General features: G+C 37.1%; 1 protein-coding gene across 1 annotated transcript; it reads right to left on the bottom strand.

The window, feature by feature from the left end:
- Nucleotides 1–178: 178 nt before the first annotated feature.
- On the bottom strand, nucleotides 179–12,269 carry rab43 (RAB43, member RAS oncogene family). The gene is made up of 3 exons (XM_067388733.1): nucleotides 11,973–12,269; nucleotides 4,837–5,020; nucleotides 179–2,903 (listed from the first exon to the last, which is right to left on the bottom strand). Exons 1-3 carry the CDS (start codon nucleotides 12,159–12,161, stop codon nucleotides 2,650–2,652), a joined length of 627 nt encoding a protein of 208 aa, XP_067244834.1. The 5' UTR covers nucleotides 12,162–12,269; the 3' UTR covers nucleotides 179–2,649.
- Nucleotides 12,270–12,329: the final 60 nt, after the last annotated feature.

The following is a 12,329-nucleotide window of genomic DNA, read 5'->3' as shown; positions in this document are numbered from 1 at the left end:
GAATTTGTTCTCGTAATTTAATGACTTTTTTCTTATAATTTAATAACTTTATTCTCAACATTTTATCTAGACTTTTCTCGAAATTTAACATTTTTCGCATAATTCAAAAAATTTGTTCTCGTAATTTAATGACTTTTTTCTCAAAATTTTATCTCGACATTTTTCTCAAAATTTAACAACTTTAATCTTGAGATGGATTTATTTTTTTATTATTGCTTGGCCCTTATCCTCTTCCGTACATAACCCCCTCACACAAGTGCTTATCAATGCGGGCGTCTGTTGTTGTTGTTGCATTCTCTGGTATTTTGTTGTTGTTTTAACTCTTAAGTTTTGTTTTCTAGTCTACTGTGGAACAAATTCAATGCGCATGTGCGATTTCAATGGTTACAAAAATTGGCGGCGCGTGTATTATTATAGTGATAAACCTTGCGCCATGTGCGCGAACCCTCACGTACACGTAAAACTGAAGTATACTTAGAAATACAAACATTTTATGGAAAGATTGGCAAAATGTCTTCTGGACCGTGGATGCTGCTGCTGGTGATCACATGATAAGAATTCAAAGGTCAGTAATAGCAACGAAGAATGAGAATTTCTGGTCAATACTGATGAAAAGGAAAGTCACAAACCCAATAACCTCTAACGAAATTCCCTCTGTAATTCTTCTATCAGCTTTTCAGGTGCAAATGTCAATTTCAGCAATTTCACACTATCACTGCTGCATCTGCTCATGAAAACTTGAGTAGCTATAAAATCAGGAAATATCGATGAATATGACTTTGTGAGTCATTGTTACAAAAGGTCAGAACTATTAGGAAGATTAAGCAAAGTGGCAGTGGATCTTAGTCAGGCTATACAAATTTAACTGATCCTGAATGGAAAAGAGGCTATGAGAAATAGTTCAGTGGGGTTTACTGATGCGTACCTCATACAGAAGACAAAACGGTCAATAATCTCTCAAAAATATGTGCTGTGTCCAAGGTTGCATAACAAAACCAGCCCAAAACAAACCTGTTGACCCTATCCAAATATATTGAAAATACATATTTTACAGTCACTCTAATACACAATTTCACCTTGAAAATCACTAGTAGCAATCATAAACAGTCTGAGCTCACAAAAATCATTGGTAGAATGTAAAATATTTCAATACAAGCATTTCAGTCAAATGGAGTTTATGCAATATGTCAAACTTTTAAAGGGTTAGTTCACCCAAAAATGAATTTCTGTCATTATATACTCGTTCCACACCCGTAAGACCTTCATTTATCTTCAGAACACAAATTAAGATATTTTGGATGAAATCCAAGAGTTTTTTTTTTATTTTTTATTTATAGAAAGCAATGCAATTATCACATTCAAGGTCCAGAAAGGTACTAAAGACATCGTCAAAACAGTCATGTGACTGCAGGGGTTCAACCTTAATATTATGAAGAGACGAGAATACTTTTTGTGTGCAAAAATAAAACAAAAATAACTGATTTAGTGCAATATTGAGATGTTCAGCTTTATTTTGATTTTAGAAAATAAACGTGATTTCTCATTTTAGAAATTAATTGCTTCTTATTTTCACTGGCATGTTTCTCAGGACTAGTGCATCTCTGAGCCTACATTCAGCATGAGTAAAATACTTCAGTACTGTTAAAATCAGATACTTTAAGACTTGTACTCAAGTCGTATTGGAATTGGTTACATGTAAATTGTAATGGAGTCATTTTCACAGTAAGGTATCAGTATTTTTACTCAAGTATGGTTTTCAGGTACTCTTTACACCTCTACTTCATTCATTCTACATCAACTGCGTACAAATCTGAAGGATAGAGAAGAATTTGTTGAATAAAGTCGTTATTTTTGTTTTAGTGCACAAAAAGTATTCATCAAGGTTGAACCACTGTGGTCACGTTGACAATTTTAGTGATGTCTTTACTAATTACGTTGCTTTCAATTGGGAAAAAAAAAAGAAGAAAAAAAACTCTTGGATTTCATCAAAAATATGAGGGCAAGTAAATAAAGACAGAATTTTTTGGTGAACTGGGGGGGGGGGGGGTAATCTAAAATTGGAAAACCACAAACTTGGCAACCCTGCCTGTGTCTGTCCCTCACAGCCTTGTTTCATTTACATATTAAATACAGTATCTTCTCTGAATAAGGTCCATTAGCAACCAAAACCTACGGTACAAAACTTCTGCTGAGATGTAAATGTCACATAACGTGTCATCAGCAGCTCAGATTCTATTTCTGAGGTGTTGCACTAGTAGCCCCGCCCATTCTGAAATCTCATTGGTCCAAAGTCTTGCTGCACATTAAACATCGAACGCGTTCTGATTGTTTCGCACAGTAGTTTTGAGTTCAGTGTGAACAGACACATTGTTTGTTAGAATTCATTTATCTAAAGAAAATTACATGGTTACAATTTTGAAATGTGTCAGAATTTTGCCCTTGGCACTCAAAATAGTCTCCACCCAACATCTTCACAGTTAAGTTCAACTATAGGTTTAGAGAGAGAAAAAAAAAAAATCACATGGTGCCGTTTTGTGGGCCTCGAAACCACCTCTATCAAACGCAGCACCTGTCTGCCTGACAGAACTCAATTTATAGTGAACGAATGGTAAGTACCGAAGCTTTTATTGCTTTCTGAAAGCAAAGTCATCAACACCCACACCCCCAGCCCGCATTGGTCACATCCTTGCTGTTCAGTTTAAAGCTGTCCGTCACGTTTTCAGTGAACATGGGCCCGCCATGTCTGAGGATGAGCTCACTGGCCATTTTGTTAAATGCCTCTTCCACATTATTAGAGTCCTTGGCTGAAGTCTCGATGGCACTAATAAAGTCCAGCTGATGAGCCATGGCCTGCGCATCCTCAAACGAAACCTCACGCTGGTCAGTCAAGTCTGATTTATTACCTGGATGCAAAATGAAGTATTCGGCAGTGGTTAACAGACGGCAATAGACTAAACTAATACAGTTTATTTAAAGAGGCCATATGATGCTAGTTTAAAAGGTCATTCTTTTGTTTACTGGGTGTAATAGAATAGGTTAACATGCTTTAATGTTAAAAAAACACACACTGTACTTTATTGCAGCACCTCCATTCCCAGTCTGTCTGAAACACTCTGATTTCTACAAAGCCCCTCCCCTTCTGAAAAGCTCAGAATGCTCTGATTGGCCAGCTGACCCAGTGTGCTGTGACTGGCCAAGCACTTCAAGCGTGTGTCGGAAATGTAACGTCCTTTACCATAATAATGTCGTCGGATTCTGAAAACGCAGATGATCAAGCCGATCGACTGAAACCAATTAAGCAAGCATGACTTGAGCAGAACGTGTCACAGGGGTAATATTTATTTTGTAACTCTCTTACCTTTCAGATATGATGTTATAGCAGTTTGATTTGTCTTTTTTACATACTTTGTTCCTGATTAATCAGCCGTTTTGAACAAATCATTTGAATGAATGATTCAATGACAAAGACAGTTGCTGTATCCAAAAACTTGCCTAGTACGTAGCATTCAAAAAACAGTATGCGAAAAGTACCCATGAGGCCACAGGAGAGGATTTATTAATGGTATGTGGGTACGTTTCTTAAAAAGAAAAAGCAACATTTTCAACAAAATGCTGAGAAAATCAAGTTTTTTTTTTTCACAGACTACAATTTGCATAAGCAAAGCTTTTATCGCTTGTTTCTGCTCCTTTGTGTCTGTGTTTTGATCTGGAGCTTCTCTACTCTTTCAGATGTTGCGAAATCAAGTTTTATTAAAAGATTAGTTCACTTTCAAATAAAAATTAGCCCAAGCTTTACTCACCCTCAAGCCATCCTAGGGTGTATTTGACTTTCTTCTTTCTGCTGAACACAATCGTAGAAATACTAATAAATATCCTGATGCATCCGAGCTTTATAATGGCAGTATGCGCTACCAAATGAGCTGAAGAAAGTGCCTCCATCCATCATAAACATACTCCACACAGCTCTGGAGAGTTAATAAAGGCCTTCTGAAGCTAAACGATGCATTTGTGTAAAAAAAAAAAAAATCCATTACTTAGCAAGTTATGAAGTAAACTATCTAGCTTGCACCAGACCGACCGAAGAAAGTCAAATACAGCTAGGATGGCTTGAGGGTGAGTAAAGCTTGGGCTAATTTTCATTTGAAAGTGAACTAATCCTTTAAATGTTAACAATGAGATTATGTGGGTTTTATAATCAATTAACACTCTTTTTGACATTTTTTTACAAGATAGACAGAATTTGTCACCAAAAAAGTCATTCAGTTTAACCAAAATGTCAGTTTTACCGAATGACACTTTTGGTTATACCAAATGACGATATGCAGATGAAACGCAATAACGCAGTCGTGTAAGATAATTCTGGAAAGTACTTATACCGAACCACTTTGTTGTCAGACTTTGTTCAGACATTTCAGAATGACCAAAACAGCATTTCAGATGCTGTGCAAAAAGATCCTTCTGCTGGTTAGTCCAGTTATACCGTCCCATTGCAAAGACTCTTTTGATGCGTATTGAGGAATTTATTCCGTAAATGTGTTTCCATTATAGTGCGCATGTTTTCTTATCGGATAAAAAAATGTATCTAACTCAAATGAGTTGGGTTTTTTCATGCTCATTTTTGGAATTTAAGCATTAAAAGATGATTTATGGAGGCAAATATTGCCTAGTAATGGTAAAGTTGATCAGAAGGTGCTCCTAAAAAGAAATGTTAACGTCGAGCCCTCATGCACTTGAGGAAAAGGAAAACAGTAAAAAGCATCACATGACCTCTTTAAAGCAGTTTACAAAGACGACAGCAAAAAATGTCAGACACACTCATTTTCGCTTTGCACTCACCAATTAATAGAGGAACAATGTTGGAACCACCGTATTTCTTCACATCCTCCATCCACTTGGGCACAGACATAAAAGTGGCCTTCTTTGTGATGTCATAAGTGATGATGGCACCGTTGGCGCTGCGGTAGTAACTCTGTGTGATTGTGCGAAAGCGTTCCTGCCCGGCTGTATCCCAAATCTGTAACTACACCACAAAATTGTACCACTGTTACCACTGTTCTCATAGTTACTGATATTGAACTACTTATATATGTCTATTAATCTATGACAGGCCCACAGTCGGGATTACGAGCTCAACACATTCAAGTGCTTTGTTGTCGGAAAGAACAGGAATCATGGGTAACACCAGGTTTATTCTTGCCTATATATATATATATATATATATATATATTAAAACCATAATTATATTTAACGTCCCATTCATTGACTGTCGAGATATAACTTTTTTTTTACTTTGTACAAAACATATATGTACATATGCTCCAATCGATCGGCTGCAGATCGACATCAGCCAATAATCACATTCTATGACTATAAATTTGGCCAATGTCACAAACCGATTGCAATTTAATGATGTAAAACCATAAAAAGTTGTTGCCGACATGCTTGAACACAGTATACAAATGAGGCTTTTGTGCCACGTTCTACTTTGTAACTTTGTGAAACATTAGTAAACCATAGTAAATCACACATCTTTATTCTTTACTCAACATAACAAATCCTCATGAAGTGACACTTACATACTGCTTGGCTAAAGCTATCATGACGCAGCGTTTTCCAATGTCATTTGAAAGTTCAACCAATAGAAACTGGATTTCGAGTGTGGTGGGTAGGGATGATGTGTATAGACCAATGTTCAATAAAACACACTTGTCTGGAGAGGTTTTTGGACTCTTGATAAAAGGCTACCATTGATTGCTTTAAGATATTAACACAAACTGTGACCCAGATGCAGCTGACATGATTGTGAACAAGTCCAAACTTTTATGACTTTTAAGATTTTATGACCATGTCATATATAGGCTGCTTTCTAATATTCATCATGTCAAGTAGGGCTGGGCGATGTATCGAATGCTTTTGTCACGCGCATTTCTTCAGTAAAGCCGGTTCCCTGATTGCCGCTAAATCGCCATCACCTGCTTTCAAATGAAGCGGCATTTAATAGACAGAGCCGTAGTTCACTGATAAGACACGCAATATCGCGTTCAATATCGACGGTGATACATATCGATATTGAACGCATTGAAAGCATTCGATATATCGCCCAGCCCTAATGTCAAGCATGAATAGTAACAAAATAAGTAAGGGTTAAATTGCATCCCTTTTTCTGGGATTTTCTCTGCAATGTTGTAACATACTACAAACATTGAAATGTGAAAATTTTCTATCAAATGAGAACATCTACTTGATGATACCTTTTTCTGTAGAGTTATAAGCCATTACTTCCCGGTATGCCACTTAGACGTGAAATCATTAAAAATGCTTGAATGATCAAGATCGGTATTGGGTAGTCTGTATCGGCTGCAAAAATCCTGATCGGAGCATCCCTAAAGAACATAACTCAACCCCTTTATTCTGCATGTGCCTTGGGCGGGAATTATTTTAATGAAGAATATTGTGACGTGTTCGTTCCCGAAGAAAACTCAAGAGTACGATGGAGGCATTTCTGCATGCTTGTGGATCCTTTCATTATAACCAACAAAGTGTAAAGACGATGTAAATAAAAGATGGCTAAAGTTGGAACACACACAGGCTAATTTCGAGCTACAGGCAAAAAAAAAAAAAAGGCGAAAAACCAAAATTTTGACCAAAATTGACATTTTCACAAAAATGTGTTCATTACACCCTCAACTAGCGATCCCAATGCTCCAAATAGCAATTTAACCTCTAAAAGTATCTTTATTTGTTCGTTGAGATGAGTACTTTTCCCTTTGTCCATGAAAAATGGTGTTTTTCTCTACTCGCTTCTCAATGACTGGCGCTTCCTCTCAACACTAGTTTGGTATCATTTTTAAGCGCAGCATTCCAACTTTGTGAATATTTATAGCGAATTCTCGAAGGTTTGAGTCTGAACCAATGAAATTTGATTTTCAAACTCATGCTGATGTAAACAATATGATCTTATTCGCGCTGACTGACGAAGCGTGCGCAATCCCAATATACACACATATAATTACAGTATTTTAAAAAATCTGTCTTGGCAATTATTCACGCAAACATTATCTGTTATGTCTTAAGTGAACGTTTGGTAAACTGCTGGGGAAAAACATCTGATGTGTAACATTATATTACATCCGTGTGATACAGTAGGTCTTAATATATAGACTGTCTGTTTCATTGATGTTAATCAAATTTTGTGGAATCATGGTTTGTACAAAATTTGGTATTTCAAACAAAGACTATAGAATAACAAGACGTGTCACTCGTATTGTTTTGAATTGGAGAAAGTGTAATGCGCAATATGGCGGAATAAGTCCCGCCTTCTAAATAAGAGCTAATCGCAGACTGGTAAGATGAGTCATCGCGTCACTTCAGCAGCCGTTAGAATCACCGGTTTCTATAGAAACAGTCAGACGAAGAGACGCGCATTTAGGTCTGCGCATGCGCATTAGCTTGATCCAGCCTGAAAAATACAGTTTTTTTTTGTCATGATTCGAGCGTTTAGAAACTAAATTTATGAGCCGGTTGTTGTTAGATTTCATTGGTGATTTCAAATATGAAATTTAATCGTAAGGTTGACAAACAGTTTTGGAGAATTTGATGTTTCCCCATTCAAAGAGATTGCATGATGCCCAGGATGCCCGAGAGGCTTTTCAAAGATGGCCGCAGAGTGAAATGACTTGTCTTAAAGGGACTTTGTTTCAAATGATCTATCTTGGTGACTATTCATGCAAACATAATTTGTTTTAATTTAATGTTTGGTTAACTGTTGGGGAAAAACATCTGCCAAATTTGGTGGTGTTACCAGGGATTTTAAGGTTTGGTTGCTGGTGATTTTTTTTTTTTTGGAGCCTTCAGAAAAACTTGATTAACTCGATTTCTCTCAAAATTGACTTTGCTGACGCTATCGACTTCAAACATTTGTAGCTCAGTCATTTTTTGTTGGATTCCAACAAATCAAACTTCATTTTGAAGTTTTTTTAACATTTTTGACAATTTGCTCATTACAAGCACGGTTCACATATGTTCACACAATTTGAATAAAAGTTTTTCTCAGTACACTGTAAAAACTTTAAATAAAAATCAAATAGATTTTTTATTGTACTTAATGCATATTATGTACAACCATGTATTTATTTGTAGGTTAAAAAGAAAAACAAAATATTTGGGATATTATGGTCATTGGTCACCCAGCTCTCTAGATATCAGTACTGCCACTAGCCACTGAAAAACTGAAACAAATCTTTGTCTTTAAATAATTTCAGATGCATTACACAAAGAGCTCTGCAGGAAATAAGCTAATAATCTTGGCATGGTAAAAGACAATAGCAAACACTGACAATAAAAAGCGCTGACGTCCGCGGAGTCAGCCAATGAAACACAGCGAGTTTACAATCCGGCTGAGTTGGCATCAAACAACCTGCTGAAAACTGGACCACTGTCAGGTCAGCTCTAATTATTCATAATTTGAAAGGAACCAGTCAAATACAACCATCAAATAATATTACCAAAAATGACTACCTATTCTGTGCATACACTGACAGTTTTCATTTCTCAAAAGCTTTTTCCCCCATTTCTGAACTGTCACCACTGGCATATAGTGCTGCTAAAGTCAACAGATTTTACAAACAGACCTACCAATCTCTGTGTAATAATAAAATAATGACGCTGACATCTTTATGAAGTCATTTCCCCCTTGTCATTAAGCTCCAAACCTGAAAATAGTCATTCTGACTCTCCTCTACAAAATAGTGGATTACTCAATAAATATTCATCCATGGCATTTAAAGGATTAGTTCACTTCAGAATTAAAATTCGCTGTAATTTACTCACTCTCATGTCATCCAAGATGTTCATGTCTTTCTTTCTTCAGTTGAAAAGAAATGAAGGTTTTTGAGGAAAACATTCCAGGATTTTTCTCCATATAGTGGACTTCACTGGGGTTCAACGGGTTGAAGGTCCAAATGTCAGTTTCAGTGCAGCTTCAAAGAGCTCTACATGATCCCAGACGAGGAATAAGAGTCTTATCTAGAGAAACCATCGGACATTTTCTAAAAAAAAATTAAAATTATATAGTTTTTAACCACAAATGCTCGTCTTGCACTGCTCTCCGATGCAGTATACGTAATCATGTTGGAAAGGTCGGAAGTGCCGCGGTTGAGCGAAAAACTCTCATTTTCTCCCCCAACTTCGTTGTTTTACCTTTTTTGTAAAGGCCGTTTGACTTACACCATATCCTAACCAGACATGATGCCGCGACACGCAAATATTTTATTTTAGAAGCGGTTTCTATTTCTCCATGACGTCGCGGCTGAAACAGCAACACAAAGTATGGCAATGATAGCATCAGGTACTGTTTATGTGCTTTATTTAATGTTAAAAGCGTCTAACGTGAGTTTAAATATCATTCTGTGTTCCCAGCTTTTTTAGCTGTAATGAAAACAACACTGGCTAATTCACCTCTGATCTTGAAAATAAATAAATGGGCACAAGAACATTCAAACTGTCAACTCAGTGCGAACAAACAAGTGTAATATATGACAAAGTCAGTCCGTATGTACTTATAAATATGTGTATGCATGTAAAATATAGATTTCTCGATTTTAATCTATTCCATTTTTAAGAACCGACATCGATTCTTAAATCCCAAGAATCGATTAGTCTAGTCTGTTTTCAGTTGATGAATGAGCAGAATATGTAGCTCCTCCCATCCAATAAATCACAATAATCTTTGTGCTTTGTTACTTTTGATATGAAACAAAGTCTCAGATTTCAAATGACGTCCATCTTATTATGAGATTAAAAAATAAATACCGTTTTGGCGCTGTTTAATGTGGCGTGACAGATCGCTTTAGCGCCTCAGTTAAAGAGAAGCATGTGATCATCCTCTCCTCCGCTTTGATACCAGTTACAGCGAAATAAACGTGCATGAACATCTAAAGGTATGTTAAAATATACAGTACAACTTACTGAAATCCGTATTATGTCTCGTGTAATCGCTCAATCAGTGTTTCAACCTCGGAAAGACTCAATAAAACAGCTTTAACGTCACATTTACCTCAGAAAAACATATTCAGTGACCATAAACTCATTAGTCAGATGGAAAAGTGAACTCTTGAAAGCATTCTGATAAATATAGCTATGCACCGTTACATATTCATTATAATGTTCTTCAATATTTAATGCATGTTTGAATAAATCTGCCACGATTTAAATGTTTATATTTAAAAAAACCCGAATTGGAGTAGAAATATGATTGTAATTCTAAACTTTATTTATAATAAAAACATCACTCCCATCACTCCCATGTGTAGTTTACAGCATTAGTGAGAGATTTTTTTCCTCTAGAAAATTTGGCATGTACTGTAACCAAAATAATCGATATCGAATCGAAATCGAATTGAAAGCATGTGAACAGTAATTGAATCAAATCATGAAAATTGTCTCAATACCCAGCCCTACTTTAAACAGTTTAAATTGTGTAATATTTATGAATTTTACTATGTACTTGCCCATTTCATTGTGTCTGCTGTGCCGAGAGAGCCCGCCCACACTCTCTTCTGATTGGCTGTGGTTTTTGATTGATTTTATCGCTTCTTATTGTCGCATCGCGTCTAGCATGGACAGTTAAAATGCTCGTTGCTGGAATCTTATCGCATCTGGTTAGGACACGGTGTTATGGGGCGTTCACACCAGATGCAACTTGCACAAGTAAATTGCGCTATTCGCGCGTAGATAGACGCTTGAACACTTTGAGTTTACTCGCTTCATTCGCGCATGAAATTAACTTCACAACAGACGCAAATTCACGTCATGAGAGGGGCTTCTGCCAGGCGGCCTCAATTGTTGTTTCGGATTTCTGCCTCCACTCGTTATGTCGTAATCACATCACTACTAGAGCAATCTCCTGATTGGTTAACAAATATTGGCGGCACAAATATTCGCCAAAGCCTCATTCGCACAAATCGCACCACAGGTTGTCTATTCGCGTCTTTGCATCGACTTAACATGTAAATCACTCGCGCTTAACGCTTCATTCGCATTTGGTGTGAACGCACCATTAGTCTTTGCACATTCGCTTTGTAAACACTGGATCGGTACTTCTGCCTACGTCACTCGTGACCTTTCCAACATGATTACATAACGCGTGGCACATCACAGAGCAGTGCAAGACGAGCATTTGTGGTTAAAAAGTATAAAATTTTATTATTTTTTTAGAAAATGGCCGATGGTTTCTCTAGATAAGACTCTTATTCCTCATCTGGGATCATGTAGAGCTCTTTGAAGCTGCAATGAAACTGACATTTGGACCTTCAACCCGTTGAACCCCAGTGAAGTCCACTATATGGAGAAAAATCCTGGAATGTTTTCCTCAGCCTTAATTTCTTTTCAACTGAATAAAGAAAGACATGAACATCTTGGATGATATGGGGGTGAGTAAATTACAGGAAATTTTAATTCTGAACTGAACTAATCCTTCATCATCAGGTTCCCAGCTGGTCCAATCCACCAACTTTGGGTTTTCCAACAAGGTTTCATATAGTTTTAAAATGGACTAGTTTCATTTAGACATTGTTTTCAGCTTAACAACCACCTTGGCTATTGCATAACTGTGTCCAATGACACTGTGTGCCAACTTTAAGCCCTAAAGCCAACAACAAACTTCAGTGTTTCACTTTTATTTGTTCCACGTCACTGATGTCAACGTTGAAAGGAAAGACTATAAAACGGTTACGTTGAAATCTGGGAAAAGTCATCACAGTTGATGAACATTCATTTATCCACAATTTTCCAACAGCTTCTTATATGATTTGAAGGAAACCCCAAACTGATGTAATTTGCAGTAATACAGTAGTGAAGCTATTTTTGGTACACAATGAGAACTTTGTGACGTATTGTCGATTTTAAAGATAACACTTTATGAATTATATAACCATGATAAGGCATAACGACCCTAATGAGTGCAGACTACTAACCTTCACCCTTTTCCCATGTATTTCCAGTGTTTTCATGGTAAAATCCACGCCGATCGTGTTCCCTTGTTTTTCCATGAATATACCGGTCTTGAAACGCTGAACCACACACGTTTTGCCGACACCGACATCTCCAACCAGAACTATTTTGAAGACTAGATCGTAGCTGTCATCAGAGTCCAGCAATGACATATCTGTGCTGTGAGAGCTCGACTATCAGCTCGAGCTCACGGATCCTCCGCTTATTGACGTGGAGAAACACACGGCACCTGCACGCGCGCCAACGCGGAAGAGCTCCCGAACATCAGCAGCGCGCTTTAGGTGTCTCGGTGCCGCGCCTGACTGCTTTACCACGGTAAA

This window comes from Chanodichthys erythropterus, chromosome 6 (assembly GCF_024489055.1).
Source record: "Chanodichthys erythropterus isolate Z2021 chromosome 6, ASM2448905v1, whole genome shotgun sequence".
NCBI lineage: Eukaryota > Metazoa > Chordata > Actinopteri > Cypriniformes > Xenocyprididae > Chanodichthys > Chanodichthys erythropterus.
The sequence above is the reverse complement of the archived record's forward strand: the minus strand, read 5'-3'. Positions and strand labels throughout refer to the sequence as shown.